Here is a 17,580-nt window from a genome sequence, read left to right as displayed (position 1 = left end):
CCAGGTCTTTAATTAAGTCGAGACTAACCAAAATGTTGGGTTTTGAGTTGAAGAAGGGATCGTCACTTATCAGGCGTTCTTCTTAAGATCTCGTTAAATCCAACCTTCGTACAACCTGGGCCAGGTCTTTAATTAAGTCGAGACTAACCAACATGCTGGGTTTTGAGTTGAAGAAGGGATCGTCACTTATCAGATGTTCTTCTTAAGATCTCGTTGAATTGTCAGCCTGAGTTAAGGATTTATGAAAGCACAGCAAAATGCAGTGCGGAGTTGTTACCTGAAGGAAATATGCTTTTATTTAAGCTCCAAAAAATTCAAATACGATTTCAGGTTTCTTGTGCAGACATTCATTCCAGGTTCTTCACTGAAAATCGATATCTTCTCAGCGTTCGACTTCTCTAGACCAATCTTCTTCATTCAATTCCACTTCGTTTCCAGTGTGATCTTCCTCTTCCGACTCCTCGCCAGAATCCTCGGAGCTTGATTCCGATGCACCAGAGTAAAACTCCTCGTCAGAGGCTCGATGCTCGGTGAAACTGGCAAGAGGGAAGTCATCTTCGTCGATAAATTGAATTTGAACATTGTTTTGAACGTCGAAATGTAGTACGGCATCATCTTGAAGAGCTGCCATTTTTAAATCTCCCCGTTCAAAACTTTTAAATCACAAAAAGCCTCAAAACTTACTCAAAAACAAGCTTGATGGAAGAAATCCTCGAAAAAACTGACAAACTACTCTATGTAATCTAAAATGAAATATAGTACTAGTTCCCAGCACCTCAAATCCCTCTTTTAAGGCCGCCCGAATGGGGTCTGTATTGAAGTGGCCATATGTGGCCACTTGGTATGCGAAGGGTTAATACTGACTTTGGAAAGGTCAGGTATATAATCTGATGTGAAACTAGCCATAACAAAGACGAGGATACAGTTATAAATGTGATCTGTGTGATGCAGAGTATGTCGGCTACAACAGCCGACATTTACACCAACGTCTTGACGAACACCGTTATTCAGCAATTGGCAAGCACCTAAAGAACGACCACTGTCTGGAAACCATCGGCGACCTTTCCAACAACTTTTCCGTCTTAAAGAAGAAAAGGCCATGCTTGAACACATAATCAGACTCCATACGCGCAAAACTATTTATTTCAATTTTATTTCAATTTGTCACTTTTTACATGATACTTTACATTTTATCGCCTTGCACGATATATATTAAGTTGTCAAAATTTTATTCTCCGTTTTCACTTGAAGATGATGACATGGCGTCATCGTAGCGTAGTGTAAAACTTCTTTCGCTTATTTTTATCAGTAGATGCTGCAAGAATTCATGGCCCGATTCGTCCCGTTGTAAAGATAACTGTGAATTTATAAACCTCAAATTCTTATGTTCTTGCCCAGCCCTCAAAGTAAACTGAATGCCAAAAACCCAGACCAAAGTTTTGCAAAGTAGCTCCCTGTTCTCGCTTCTTAAGAAGCCGTTTTCCCACAAATAGTTTTTTTGTTCCTCCGTGATGAAATTAGCCTTGTTGACAATTGTTGACAACTGTACCTATTCCTTGTCCGGCTATTTCTTTCATTTGAAAATTCAAACAGAATTCAAACTTCTAAATGAACAATCTGTTTTATCAATCAAAGTTACATTTCGCTTACATCTCACACGTAAAAACGTTTGAATGCTACCTATCATTTTATATAAGGTCTTTCCTCGATACTCTTGTTCGTCTTCTTTTCTAACTTCCGAAACAAGTCGGGCTAAGGTTGCTCGTCAGACATTTAATTTAGATTCTCTTCTATTAAAGGTTTGCCACTGTAACTCAGTTTAACTACCGCCTCGTCTCTCTTAACCCTCCACTGATCAAAGACTTTCACCACCCGGGCCCATTTTTGACGACTTGCGTCCAACACCCAACTTTCTTCAAACTTCTCGCACTCAAAATATGTAATTGGTTTTCTGAAACTTCTCGCACTCAAAGTATGTAATTGGTTTTCTGAATCTTTGCTCTTCTGAAGAAGAAAAAATGCAACGAAACTTTTTCTCGGTCGTTTAAAAATGACCGAAACAATAAAGTTAAAATATTTAATTACCTTAAACACGAGGGCGCGCTAGAAAAGGAGCCTTAGGTCCCACTGGACCATTTGTCAATCAACCGTCGTGTGATGTAAAACTCTTAGAGTCAAGTGAGCTTGAGCTACAGCTACTTCAAAGCAGTGAACAGCAGGAGCATTCCTTAAAATTGTTTTATGTCTTCATCACAATACAAGAATTTTTGAGATTTGTATTTCCTTTCTCCAATGGAAACTGTCTTTATCTGTGGCGGTAAATTTGAGATCGAAGTAGGTGGTTCGCACGTTGGGAGTAAACAATAGATATCTCATTAGCTCCTTTTGTTCCTCTACCAGCATTTGAATTTGTCCTGTACACGTCAACGGTGAGTGACAAATGAACCTTGGTCTTCCCAGGGAAGACTTGTTTATATAGTGCGCCTTCGCGTTTAAGCATTCTCCGATATCTGGCTCTGCGTTATGAAAATTGCTGATTCGTCTTCCGAAGAATCTTCCCTCCAGCTTCAAAACAGGTTTTGTTATGCCTTGCAACGAAAAACTCAAAATGACCAAATATAATGCGTTGTATCTATGCAAATGTGTTTTCGTCATTTGCATGAAATTTTGTTCACACATACATGTGAAAGAAGAAAATTCTCCTCATAGGAATGGAAAGTTGCATCATCTTTACAAAGTGTTGAAAATGGCTGAAGAGGACAATCAAAAAGGATTACACAAATGTTACCACTACTGAAGGTGTAGTCTAATCGTCCGGGTGAGTGTAGTCCTGAGAAGGACTGTTGTCGGTGGTAGTGACTGACGTTTCGACAACTTGTGCGGAAGTCATCATCAGAGTCAAGTGATCACTTGACTCTGATGATGACTTCCGCACAGGTTGTCGAAACGTCAGTCATTTCCACCGACAACAGTCCTTCTCAGGACTACACTCACCCGGACGATCAGACTACACCTTCACATGTTACCACCGGGCTCAAGCCATTTACTGCGTTACCACTACTGTTCAATATATGCTGATTTAATTGTTGGTGTGCCAGAGCATCAATGTAAAAGCGACTGAAATCGTCGATGTGATGCAGAGAGAGAACAATAGGATTTTAAGAAAGTCAGTAATAATAATAGACAATCACTTCGGCTCACAGCATTGTTGAGTCTAATACAGGCAGCTTCGGCTTGCGGTCTCAGCTGCCTGCATTAGACCCAACAATGCTGTGAGCCTCAGTAATTATCTATTAAATATTGTTTCAGCATTCAAGGTTCTTTTTCTTTACTTATCCACAACTCCCTTTGAGAAAGATGTTTGCTTGATGACAATTCTAAATAGATAAATGTCTACGTAAATTGCAGAACTACTCTAAAAATTCAAGGCAATATCATCTGAAGATGCGTGTATTTAATCAATATCTGATAGGAAATATGAGTTACCCACAAGTCAATTACCAGGAGACATTCGACCATCGACAAAATTTGATCTTGTTTTAAGCCTGTAAGATAGGCGGTCTTTGAAATGACCGGTGTCTATTTTTGATTCCGATCTATTTTCAAAATTTATTACATCCATTTTGAAATCACTGGTGGTCCATGTAATCTGATTGGCTCTAATTGATGCGATTTATTCACAAATCGCACCATTTTTTGCTCTAAATCGCATCATTTTAAACTTGACTGAGTTTTTGACACATGACGTCAAAGTCTTTCTGTTTCACATACAAAATAAGATGTAAAAGCGTTTCCGGTTCCGCTTTTATTTAAAAACCGGCTCAGTACTGCATCAATAAAATATTTGAATTGACCCAGTCCTGTATTTGGGCGATTTCAAAATGGATATAATAAAGTGGTAATTGAACCTCGTGTCGTGCAATTTTGGTCTGAAATCATACTTGGGCGTGGATGGACATAAACGAAAGGCATCTTCAATATATAAACACTACCACGAACGGCACAGCGAAGTCCCGAAAGACCTACTGAAACGTTTTAGCATTCTGAAAAAGTGTAGTAACAAGTTCCATTGTTTGGTGAACGAAATGCTTTTCATCAGAGACTTAAAACCCACTCTGAACGTGCAAAGCGATTCAATTCGCGCAAAAGTATTTGTTTAATTAGCTCGTAACATATTTATGCTAATTTAGTGTTACACCTTGCCACAAACTTCATTTTTATTTCTCCTTGACAATGGCGTCATGATGACACCGAAACGTCGGTTTTTATCGTTAGTTTTTGCTAGTCTTTGCATTTCTAAATCTTTATTGATAAGAAATCATACTTGTGATTTCAAATCGAACTCGCGCTGCGAGCTCGTTCGATTTTGAAATCACGCGTATGAACTCAGCCCAAATTGCACTCCATTACGTTCAATTACCATTATATATTATAAACTAAATCTAAGTCGCCTCCGCAGGGTAACAATAGACCATTGCTTCTCAGTGAAATGTGGAAAATGTTCAGTTGAACAGTGCAATGTGTAAATGAAACATATCATGCAATGCCATTAGCCAACTGTCCAATCAGTCATCTTTATTTCAGAGATTTGCTTTTATTAAAGACTGAAACTGCGACTTCAAAAAATGTAACATAAAAGTATTTTTAGAATATAAAATCTCCTGGATGAAAAGCATCTTTAGTACAATTTGATTGGGTCTCTTTTAAGCTCAGAAATTGTGAAAACTGGCAAAGTTCTGTGATGCAATAACTTCAGCAGAAATCTTTGAAATTCGCAATTAAGTAGGAAATTATTGGGTAGTGGGTGTAATAGAAAGGGAGAGGTAAGTTTACAAACAAATTTTAAAGTTGTGGCGTTGTTATTTTGATTTAACAAGGAAAGTGGCTTAATTAAAATATCTTATCATCATCAATAGAAATCGGGGACATTTCGAGCCCGTTACGAAATGTCAGCGGTATATTGTATTACAGATCATTCAGTATGGCGGCGGTGGAAGTGAAGTGAATACGTAACTTTCTAGTTTCGTAAAATCCCGCCAGAGAAAGGCCTGGTACCTTACTATCCCAGCAAGCTAAAGGAGACGTCAAAACAAGGAAAATGGCTGTCAAATTGTGCAGTTACAGGGACTTGTATCTTTCGTATTCTTCCTTCCTAAAATTGGGGTATTTAAAAATGGCGTATTTGGGCATTTGAGCTCCGTGAAAATACGAAGAGTCTCCCGGCTCAAGGAAAATTTGTGAGCCAACATATTCGACCGTTTACGAGCGATTTAGCTGAGCAAACTTCTGTAGAATGCAAATCGAACTACGCAGTTGCGAATCTTCACAAGGTTGTTCCCACGACCGGCAAAAGAGTTGTAACATCTTGTCGAAGCAGATTTTAAGAGTTTGTACGGGAAAATGGAGTCAAAATTATGAGTTTTACTCTTATGCCTTGGGAAAAGGTAGGCTTAAATTTGAGTATTTCTTTTTCGTAGCGATGGATGCTTTGACCGATGCAGGCTGCATTTTCAACTACGCAGCGCAAGAATACCCTATTCTTAGACAGCTATTTTGAAGAAACAACCTTTTCCCATACATTTTCTTATACTGTTTCGGCGCCATTTTGCTTGTAACACGAGAACCACCTCCGCCATATTATCCCAAATTTCTGGCAATGTACAATTGCAACATGCCTAATGAATAGGCTGAAAGTGTTTAATTGACTAAATATCATTGGCCAGAATGGATGAACAGCAATCATTTGAATCTTACTGTTTCGGGATGATAGAATAACACACAAAAATATTTGGAAAATAAATTGCAATCGAGCAAATTTGAAACTCTGATTTCTCGTTAAACTTTCAGCATACCACAGTTAATACAAAAAAAAACTTAATGACTTAAACGTTTTTTCGGCATCATTCAGGGTGTGCGGTTGATAAAAGATTCGCTGAATACAGGTTTCGCGATAAACCTTTTCCATACAAGCTAAGATAGGCTCTGGTACGCTAAAATTAGTCGGGGCGAACTTAGATGGAGAGTTTTGGAAGAAAATCAGGGGCGTGTCTATCGTCAACTTATGAGATGTTCTTTTCAAGATTTTTGTCGTAAGGTTAGAAAAGAAACGGGTAGACCTTGAGTTTGGGATTCTTATCACCGCAAAGAGTAACGTGCTGCACTGTTACTACCAAGAGAAGAGGCTCTACTCCGAGTTAAAGCTTTTGATAGAAACTTTCGAAGGGTGGTTTCCCTCCTTCGGTTAAAATGATCGCAACAACTTCTAAGATACAAAATGTACTTATTAGATGTTTTCCAATAATTCTCACGCTATTACTTGCCTTGCGGTTTCAGTTATGAGATCCTTTGCACTTGTTGAAGTTCTGCGCTGATACCTGTTAGGAGGTCTGCTAAGTTTCTATCTCAAGAGCTGAGCCCAAACGAGTGTGACGCAAATGAAAACCATTTCGGTAGCTTCTTCTTTAGTTTGCTCCTGATATAGTGTTGTTTTGCTTATCCATCCAAAGTTGGCCTGGTGACAATTTTAAAGAGACAAATATTCGTGACTGGCAGAGCTAGTCCACAAGAGCAATACAGAATCATCTGGAGATGCGTGTATTTTGAATCAATATTTACAAGATAATGACTAACCTGACTTCAAGCTTGTATTAATTGGCCACGAGTCAAATACCAGGAGATATTCGACCATCGAAAAAATACGTTGTTTGTAGTCTCGTCTACGAGATAGGCGGTCTTTGAAATGATTGGGATCTATTTTTGACCTCGAACTTTTATCAATATCTACAAACTAAATTTAAATCACTTCAGCCTACATGGTAAGAATAGGCCAGTGCTTTCTCGAAATGCGGAAGATGTCTGGTCAATGCAATATACGAGGATGGAAGGACTGCTAATGAAGTATATATATCAGAAAGTTGTCTGTACTCGGCATCTGACCAACATTCAAATGCAATGATCTCTATTTCAAAGATTTGCGCGTTAAGACCCACACCATCGCTGCTTAGATCCATCCAAATATAAACATATTTTTCAAATATAAAATCTTCTGGATGTGAATCGTTTCTAAAGTAGGTCCATGAATTTTTATGTTATGGCATCGAACAAAGAAAGACACTTATATTATGTCATTTTCAAGCTTGAAAAGTTTGAGTTTCCTCGTTACCTACCGCATGACTACACCTTGTTAGATGTCCTTCTGCTATGCTGAAGAACTTCAAATAAAGGTTTAAATGTGATACATACTGCTTTCTGCGCTCAGTCGACTTTCGTTGTGCCCAAAGGGTGTCATAAAAAGTGATGTACCATTGTGTGGCATGAACGTTTTCCAGGCTTTGTTTTGCAAATGTATTATTTTGTGTTGTTCAGAAAACAAAGTTTGCGGTAAGAGATACCTGAATTTTCTGATAGGACCTGATTTTTGTGATTTTCTGCTCCCGTAGCAAACCACTTCGCTTAGGAAAGTGAACATTTCAAAATTTTGTCCTTGTCGTGTGTTTCGGGTGAATTCAAAAAAGAAGAATGCATGCGTGTTGACTCTTCACGAAGAGATTTTTATTTGAGAGATTATATCTTATTTTGGGATTCAGCATTGTGGGATTCCTCTTCTGGGAATTAGCCTTTTGCAGATCGAGGAAAGTACAAAATACCAATAAAACGTATACAATTTTGATTTTACACAGCACTGAGTCTACCATCATTTAGAACATAACGCAAATGTGAGCTTTGCCACATAATTTCCAGATTACTCCACGGGAAAAATAAACTCCTAGCAATTAGTTCTTGCGACTGGCACAGGTTCGAATCCCACCTAAGCCTGAATGGATCATTGGCTATTCAACTTCTAAAGTTTAATGACAAGTTACGTGATTAGTGCAAAAAGCTCCATGTGATACCCAGTGCTTATACTTTACTGCGAAGCAAATCAGTTTTAGTCATGACAAACAAAATTTTGGTACATGTTTCTACCGAGTTGGTTATCTTAAATTTTTGTTCAATAAAAGAAGGTGATAAACGTGTAAACTCTAACTATGGGTCTCTCTACCATATTTACTCTGTCACGTACTGTAAAACCAAGAGAACTACCATTCAGCGTCGTGGTCTCAATCAAATGAAACATCTGCCGTAACACTGCGTCTTAGACCATTTTATCTTTTAGATACTTTTAAAGTCATCTATCTTATCTATCAACCTGATTGGTAAATTTTCGCGCGTTGCACAGATGCAATTTTTTATTTCCTAATCTGACCCATTCAAGTAAATTATTTCACAAAGCTCTTGGATTAATACATCTAACCTTTACATTATTGCCAAAGCCTGGGCTACTTTTTACCCCAATAAAAACTATGGGAAACTGGCTACACACACAGGATCGTTGCTAAAAAATGGATCAAATTTTGCCAAAGAAATAAGGCAGAAAAGTAAAAAGAAATTAGGCTTAGTTATTTCTGTAATAATCAAAATATTGCATGCAAGGTAAATATATTAGGAGGTGCCACAGTCTATCGACTGATTGTCAGTATTTACCATCACAGTTTGATATATTCTTTTGAAACAATGACAACAATATCGATAGTAATAGATATATGACGAGCAAGAAAGCTGTAGTATATAGGCAGGTGCAAAATGGCTTAACGATACTGATTAAATGGTAATATCTTTATTGCAGGCGAATAAAAAGAGCCTTCGTCTAGTTCCTGAAAGATATTATGAACCAGGACAAGCACATGGTTATGAAACTCTAAATTCGTGCGCTGCGGCGGTACACCTCTAGATGCCGAAAGGATCAAAGACCTTAGAGCTGGTTACATTGAACGTGTGGTTGTTATTTTCCGGTTTTCATACAAAAAAGGAATATTCAATGTAGGCTTTACCGCTTCCATTCATATTCTCTGGTTATATTCGATCATCATATTGGTTGATGTCACAAACATTGCTACGAAAAACAAGAATGTTTTTTTTTTATTTCCTTTTTTATTATTATTAATTTAATATATGAATAGAATAAATAGGTAGCAAGGTAAGACAAAATCATATTGAGTCAAAGCCGAGTGGATCCTCAACGCACGCGCACAAATCAATTTTTTTCTCTTCAGTTTATCTTTTATTTAACTTGTGAGCAAGCGAACGAGCGAAAATGCTTTTCACGGCAAATAAAATCGCATTTATAAGAGAAGATGTGATTTATTTGTGTTTTTTATATAAGAATTGGTAAAATATCCAAAGGAAACCATAACTCAAGGGCATCAATTTAGGTATTTACCTCATTAAATTCTATAGAAATGCTTTTTCAAATTCCGATATGAAAAGAAGAATTTCTCGCGATAGTTTTTTTTTTCTGTAACAACGAAGTTAAATTCATGGTTCAGTGTAATGCTGGTAAAAAATAAGGGATCCTGCTCGAATACTTGTGCTAAGTTTATTTATCTTGTAACCATAACAACATGCCATCCTGTCTGAAAGATATGTTAAGTGCAATCGTTGTGAGAATTGAAGTTTTCGTCTCTCAGAAACAGGGAAAAACATTTGATCTCATCAATATCTCTGGGATAACTTTTGTTTCGTTCCTCCCATCTTTTTTCTTTTTTTGCAAGTTCTTTCATAGGCTCGATTTCCGCCGCTCTCTCGGGTCTAGTCTTTCTCGTGGCTCCGGTTCCTAAACAATGGCTGGTAATCTAGCTTAGTTCTTTTACGAAACGCGACAACTCAGGAATATATTACTTGAACTAATATTCGACTGATAGTAACCAATATTAGTATTATTTAATGCTATTTACGTATTCCGATATCAATTGGATAAGTATATAAACATCTCCTGATACCTGGACTTCACGAAGCAAAGTACAAGAAGCAAAGGCCATAGGTACAAGCGGTAGGTGATGTATATTCTTCATTTCAAAGTTTGATTTTTGCAATCGTTGTCAGTTAAATAGAACATCTCACTTTTGTGGTGCAACTAGGTTAGGTAGTTTTTCACTATCGAAAGATTTGGCAAGAACTTCTCGAAATTGCAAGAACGGACAAAGCTTTGTGATGCAGAGCATTCTGTAGAAAATTTTGAATTCCGGAATTAACTATGAAAACTGGGAGGATTTTACTGTTAGCGCTGCCGCAATCTTATACTATGGTTCATGACTATCATAGCTTAAAAGGTGTCACTGATCATAGGTTTTCGTTGCCCATTTTCTCTGCTCTCAAAGAGGGTTCTTTACTGCATGGGTGGAACTAAACCTCTAGTCAAGTCTTTAAGCTTTGTTTGCTAGAGGAATATCATAGAACTGAAAGTATTTAAGTAGATAATCTTAATGGAACAGTTGATCCAAATCTCGTTTTCCGGATTTCTTAAAAACTACACAAAACAAATCAGATGAGGTGCTGGTCTTCCCATTTTTATTTAAGAAGTGAAACTGGCTCAAATTGAGTTTTTTAATTACAACTGCAAAGAAAGGAATCAAGTTCCCACTGTCAAAGGTATATTTTTCTCTTCGTGATCTGTTTCTGTCTGGGAGGATATGAGGGATTCACATTAACAATAGCACAATCACTAAAAATGAAATTAGTTGAAGAAAAATTTAGAATTTATTCAAGGCGCATTTTTATTGAACACTGCAAAATTAAATTCACAGTAAGCTGCTTGGCTGCAAATAGATGTCATATGGACCTAACCGGAACTTAAAGAAAAAAAAACGGAAACTGTTCTATAAGGAGTGCTTTAGTCTTGTGCCTTTATAATGAACGGTCTTCGCAACTGACTCATTGGGAGGAAAGCAAAGCCAATGCAATGCCTTATTACTTTCGAGAATTAACAGAAAATGTCCTTACTTATGCAAGTTTAAACTCGTATCTTCGTCAAGGAAGCAATTCCTACATTGAAATGTTCTTATCATATATTTTCAAGCTTGCTATACTGCAGAGATGCTACTACTACTACTACTGTCCACATTTAGTGCGGTATCAAGTCAAGATTGCCCACCATGTAAGTAAGCTCTAAACCTGACTTACAACAAATTGTAAACATTAGCTCTAAAAGCTCAGTTCAGAGCAACAGTTGGGACTGGCAAAGGAAAACTGGTTTGTGTGTACATTAGGCGTCCTATTCATACCAATGCGTCTTATTTTTTAGAGGGATTTCTATTTTTACAAGCATATGTTTTTCTCTTCTCTTCGAAAATGCTCTACTTCTTCAAGAATTTTCACATATTGCTATTACTTCATATTTTTAAGCTGTTTTCCAATTATTTACCACCCATGTACGTGGTTTGTTTCTGCAGACATGCAAATATAATGTTTTGAATTTTTTTTTAAGTCTTCCGCAATCTTGTCGGTAGATAGTCGCTATGTTGATATATTAACTTTACTTCATAGCCTTATCATTTTCGTCAAATCATTAAACAACTTATCACATCCATTTTAAAATCACTGGTGATCCTTGTCATCTGATTGGCTCTCAAAAAAGGGTGCGATTTGTTCACAAATCGCTCCATTTTTGCTCGAGATCGAATCTTTTTCCCAGCGAAAGAGGAAGCTTTTCTGAAATACAACAAGGGGTTATTTAAGTAAACCAATCAAAATGCAGAAAAATTAAAAACAACTTTTGCAACTTTCTACGAACCAGCTCACTTCTGGATGAACAAACTGGATCAACTTGTGATCAAATTGTATTTCAAATCAAACTGCTGCCGCGCACTCGCTTGATTTTGAAATCACTCATATGATTTCAGAACAAATTGCACTCCACTCAATTCAATTGCCATTATGAATTGGAAAAACGTGCGTTCTTAATCTAGTGTTTACAGTCAGTATTTCATTCTTGTCTCTTTTTTGCAGTGGCAGAGGATGAACACTTTAGCTACGGAGAGACTAAAGGAGACGGTACTTCTTTTTTTGTGTAATCGTGTTTTCAGAGATGTGTTTTCTGTCTACGGTCCTCTGTGTCTCGGATATATCTACCCCAATTTCCCCATGGATGTTTTGAAGTGAGGAGTCATGTCAACAGCTTTAATGCATGAATAATATAACTCTTCTTTTAAACTATAATAGAAAGCTATTTTGCAATATTTTTCTCTTTGGTATAAAAATTGACCTGGTAGATGCAGGTAAGGGACCATAATCTCGTTTGTTTGTAGACTCACTAATGAGGCATATCCAGGGACGTGACTCTTTTTTAGTAATAATATTATGTTATTGCTTGAGCCTCCTATCTAATGATAATCCTGTTGATTCCTTTGAAGAACATGAAACTAAGTGCATAGCTTTACTTCTCCGTAGTGCCTGGTCCTTCGGATTGGCACAAGAAATGGGAGGAATGCGGACATAGTCACCAGTCCCCAATTAACATTGACAAGAGCGAGACCAAACACAGAGATTTCCCAACTCTGAAAATGACATTTGACAATCCAAGAGGCCTGGTTACTGGAACACTGAAGAACAATGGTCATGCTCCGACATTGGAAATTGACGAGGACAGAGGAACTGTAAAACTTGAAGGGGGTGGCTTGGATGGTACTTACACTCTGAAACAGTTTCATGTTCACTTTGGCTGTAAAAACAATCGAGGATCTGAGCACACCGAAAGTGGCAAACGCTATTCTGGTCAGGTAATGAAACTCTAACATGGATGTATTGATTTCTTAGTCAAAACACAAACTTGTCTTGAACTTTTCTCGGTATCTCTTGGCACTTTTCTTCTTATTTTCCTATATGAGAATGTCTTAATTACCCTATCAACAACTGGTTAAGTGACATATACCCTAGGCTTAAGTCTAACCAATCTACGAGGTAATTGTAACTTGGCAAAAAAGGCCACATAATGTAATGGATGACACAGATTGGGATATATTGAAAGAACGAAGTTTAAGGCACTTGTTTTTGCAAACATCAAGCTGAAACCATTAAGTTCAACGTGAGTTACGACGTAATACGTTATTAGGCTGTTACTAACAAGCTTTTTTCTTGTTTCCCTCTTTCTTCTTGTTCTTCTAGCTCCATATGGTGTTTAAGGATGCTACTGGTGAGGTGTCCGTTGTTGCGCTGTGGCTCAAGGTATATTCTATCAATATAGCATTGCTTGCACACTTCGATTAATTGCCAGCCGCTGTATGGGAGGAACAAAAGCAGGACTCTAGAAAAGTCGGAAAGAAGGAAAGACTTTTCTAGGAAGATCGAAGCGACCTCTGCTCGCAGGGATAATTGAACTGTATCAGCACTCTAAATTAAATTCTTTTTCCTGAAAATCTTGAGATGAGATAAGATGATTTATCTAACGTCAAATACACGGGGAGTGCTTTCCCTATAGTCCAAGCCCGAGGTTCATGATATGTATTTGATAGGCTCAAAAGCCAAGGACTATACATATAAAAGCTAAGAAAAAATGAAAATTTGCATATATAAGACTTAGATGATCCAGAGACTAGATATATCTGTTAAATGTATTGATCAAATCTCGAGGTAATTGTGGTATATTGTGTAAGGGTATGGTGTACATAAAATTTATACCTATCGAGGATCAATTGACTAGGTTTTGCTATTAGAATTTTCTCTTAAAGAAGCACTATAAGCTGGGTGAGAGATGTGAGTGTAAACATCTAGGATTCACTCGTAGAAGTACCAGCTGACCTTAAGGCTCTTGTCGTTCTCTTTAGGCCTCTCGTAAAGGTAACAAGATATTGGGAAGGTTTGCCAAATTGTTACCAAAAATAATTGAAGTTGGTAGGTAACAATTCTATATATTCTTTAAATTCCGAAGAACAGCCCTGTTAATTTCACATCATAGCTACATAGACGTTCTGAAACGCACGATTTTCGTAAATTTAAATGCTGTCGATCAACTAACCATGAATTTCACCTTTATCTAGTTAACATTACACTAAAAACATTTTCCTGACCAACAGCTTCTTACTTACATCTCATTATGGCCATGACTTCTCACAGCTTGCTGTGATCTCAGTTATCGACAGCTATTCTCCTCAGTTTTCAGAAGTAACCTCCTCCTACACGACCATTGGCAAGACTTTCACTCGACATGAGCCTTTTGCAATTGAATACGTCAATTTCAATCCCTTTTACGAACCTTTTTGCACCTCGAATCTTGGAATCCATAGCTATCAGCTACATTTTTCTTTCCTGACATGTCATCCTGTTTTACTTTAGGCATTCCGTAGAACACCTAAGAGGGAGAACGTCTTTCCCTACTTGTGAGCGAATCCTAATAGCCCCCGAAGACAGGGAAATTGAAAGTGCGTGAATTTTTTTTTTTTTTTTTTTTTCAGGTAAAGAGACAGCAGTGGATGAGTCGGACAAAATTCGTCTTATGGAGCTTATACCTAATAAAAATTATCATCATGGAGACAACGGCAACGGTAACGGTAATGGTAACGGAAACGGAAACGGCAACGGAAACGGCAACGGAGACGGAAACGGTAACGGTAACGGTAACGGCAACGGTAACGGTAACGGCAACGGCAACGGCAACGGCAACGGAAACGGAAACGGTAACGGTAACGGCAACGGAAACGGAAACGGAAACGGCAACGGCAACGGCAAAGGTAACGGTAACGGCAACGGCAACGGTAACGGTAACGGTAACGGTAACGGCAACGGCAACGGCAACGGCAACGGCAACGGCAATGGCAATGGCAATGGCAATGGAAACGGAAACGGAAACGGAAACGGAGATGGAAATGGAAACGACAACGGGAACGGTTTGCATAAGTACCCTAAAGATGAAAAGGTCCTAATACTGGCAGACTATTACCACTACAAAGGTTCCCTTACTACTCCTCGCTGCTGTGAAACTGTGATGTGGTATGTCTTGAAGCCCAAAGTTCCTATATCAAACTATCAGGTAATTATGAAATAAACGCACATTGTGGTATCTTAAAGCTTGGTTTGGCCTGCATAAACATTTTAATTTGCCCTGAGTGAGTTCTAATATGAGCGCCACAATACGGGCACACAGAGAAATAAGAACAAAGAGATTCAGAGACACTTAAAATTTGCCCATAATTAAGGTGACCTCCCTAGCGGAGTTATTCTAAAAATGATGTTTTTTGATAAACTAATAATTAGTTTACAATAGGCACATCAGCTAGGTTTTGAGTCGGTATTTCGCATAGAAAGGGTTTTTAAAAGGAATTTCAAGTGGCCTTTTACCTTTACCTTTTATATCGCCGATGCATTAAGCAACTGGCATTATTTCCATATTTTGAGGAACTGGTTTACCCACGGGATAAAAAACGAAAAAAAGGAGACATTTTTACCTTTTTGTAAACCGAGATTGAGAGGTTGCTATTAATTCATAGCTCAAAAAGTTCAGGAAGCTGAAAGGTGAATACCCAAGAAATCCTCCGAAAATGTGCGACAACTACAGACCATTACAGCCTCTGAACGATCGCACGGTTTGGTTTGTCAAAAACAAGAAAGACTGATATGGAACGTCTCTGTTTAACAAGGTCTGGATTGACTGACTGACATTGACCACCTGAAATGTAGCTTGCTACGAGCAATCGCTTTTACTTACTTAACCTGCACGGAAATTTTTAGCATTTACACGATTGAATCAAGGGAAGACGGGGGTAAGACATTTCTGTTTTTGCGCGTAGTCCGTTGCTATATCAACACTGCTAAAAGGGTAGCTTAGAGATGGCGGTCTGTTTTTAAGTTTTATTTTGCCCTTTTCATCTGTAATGTTCTTTGCAGACACAACTGTGTCGCAATGGTTGAATTTGAAATATAGCATCAAAGTTTCCCTGTACCAAGTCCTTGAAAAATTCCGACAAAGCAAAAGGAATTTGTATTTTAATTCTTAAACCTTAAAAGCGCCGAATCACTGTGCTGTTGGGAAGAAAGATTTTAGCCCACCCTTGTTCTCCTTAGTTAAATGCTGACGACTGACTTTTATTCAACTCGTTCCAGACCCTCTTCCAAAGAGGCATCTCACAACATAAGAAATGTATGTTATAAGGGGTAGTCGCTATTTAATGTCGTTGAGAGAAGATCTTACAATAAAAATGTTAGGTACCAGGTCAGGAGAAACTGGTTTACATAAGAATATAAGAGGGAAAAAATATTTTTCTATCTTTTACGTAAATAGTAACAGAAAACGTGTGTAAAATTTTGGAATGAATAAATTGTAATAACAACATGGAAACCGGCTATCACAAGTCCTTCTTCTCTTATGTTTTAAAGGTCAGTTTCTACAGTTTGGAATCTCTTGAGGCACCAGACATCTATAGGTTCTGGGCCTGATGAGATTCCTTACTGGCCTGGCGTGACTATGCTGATTATCTAGCTCCTATAATAACGAAGATCTTCAATAACTCAATTAAACAGCAAAAGGTTCCACGCCTATGGAAATTGGCTTAATGTTACACCTATTTCTAAGGTATTCCCATCAAGCGAATGTAGTCAATTGAGACCCATATCACTTACAAGCATAATCATGAGAATTGTTGAAAGGCTCATTTACAAACATGAAATATCTACTACCCTGCAGTCATTTGTTGGGCTTAACCAGTTGGCCTATAAGAAGGAACATGATACCACAATGGTCTTTCTTAAATGTCACCATCATTGGTTAAAATTAAATGGTTAGATAAAGATGCAGAATTTGTTAAGGTGTATTCTTCCAACTTTAGTAAAGCTTTCGATTTTGTTTCCCATCAGATTGCATGTAATAAGCTCAAGTCATATAATATCAACCCTTATGTTATTTGACCGGATTATCAATTCTTTGAGTGACCGTTAACAGAGTGTTGTAGTCGATGGTGTCACAACAGAGTTCGTTGAAATCGACAGGGGTGTTCCACAGGGGGCCGTATTAGGTCCAGTGTTGTTCTCCATCGTGGTTAATGACATTAATGTTGTGAACCTAGAAACAAACCTACTTATTAAGTTTTCAAGGCCTACTCTGGGACTTTAAGTTGCCTTAAGTTGCCTTAAGTTGCCTAAATCGCTTAAAGTCGCCTAAAGTCGCCTTAAGTTGCCTTAAGTTGCCTTAAATCACTATTGTTTCGCAATGTTATAAGGGTTCCACCCTAATCCCAATTGACCCCATTCACCCCACTTTAATCATAAGGATCAGAGGAAGAGGCATGGTGGCTGAATGGTTAATGCACTGGACTCGACATTAGTCCAGTTTTGGTGTCTAGTGTTGGAGCATTGCATTTTGTTTTCGGGCAAGATACTGTAAGCTCAAAGTGCCTCACCCTTTCCAGGTCTAAATATGGGTACTGGTTGGCAGGGGGGAGGTAACCCTGCAATGGACTATGAGTTTAATTTTTTTTGTGGGTAGCGGCTTCCATATGCATAGAAACTCCATGTGAAAATAGTCATGCACCTGTCTAGCCCCTTTGCTGGCATGGGCAATTCCTACATGTAGACAACAGTTGATGTAGGAATCTGACAATGCATACTCTTCCATTTTCTTACTAAAACAGCTATCTGTTGCAACAAAATGTTTGTCTTGTATTTCATGATGGAAAAGTTGATAAAGGGGTTCACACTGTGTATTATCATCAGGATATTATAAGTATTGCATCACATAAAACCTACAGTACAAGATCATCAAGATAAAACGATGGAGAG

General features: G+C 38.0%; 1 protein-coding gene across 2 annotated transcripts; it reads left to right on the top strand.

Annotated features, from left to right (window-relative positions):
• Window positions 1-9,740: 9,740 nt before the first annotated feature.
• LOC111337798 (uncharacterized) lies at window positions 9,741-16,017 on the top strand. 2 transcript variants are annotated; one of them, XM_022944162.2, is made up of 8 exons: window positions 9,741-9,868; window positions 10,895-10,972; window positions 11,824-11,868; window positions 12,265-12,593; window positions 12,979-13,038; window positions 13,638-13,704; window positions 14,265-14,839; window positions 15,297-16,017. In XM_022944162.2, the coding sequence occupies exons 2-8, from the start codon at window positions 10,912-10,914 to the stop codon at window positions 15,420-15,422; spliced, it is 1,263 nt and encodes a 420-aa protein (XP_022799897.2). In that variant the 5' UTR covers window positions 9,741-9,868; window positions 10,895-10,911; the 3' UTR covers window positions 15,423-16,017. The 2 variants fall into 2 exon arrangements, with proteins under 2 accessions (XP_022799897.2, XP_088581842.1); XM_088725716.1 differs by having other exon boundaries at window positions 9,794-9,872.
• The last annotated feature ends 1,563 nt before the right edge of the window (window positions 16,018-17,580 follow it).

This window comes from Stylophora pistillata, chromosome 6 (assembly GCF_964205215.1).
Source record: "Stylophora pistillata chromosome 6, jaStyPist1.2, whole genome shotgun sequence".
NCBI lineage: Eukaryota > Metazoa > Cnidaria > Anthozoa > Scleractinia > Pocilloporidae > Stylophora > Stylophora pistillata.
Note: the sequence above shows the minus strand (reverse complement) of the source record. Positions and strands in the feature narration are given on the sequence as shown.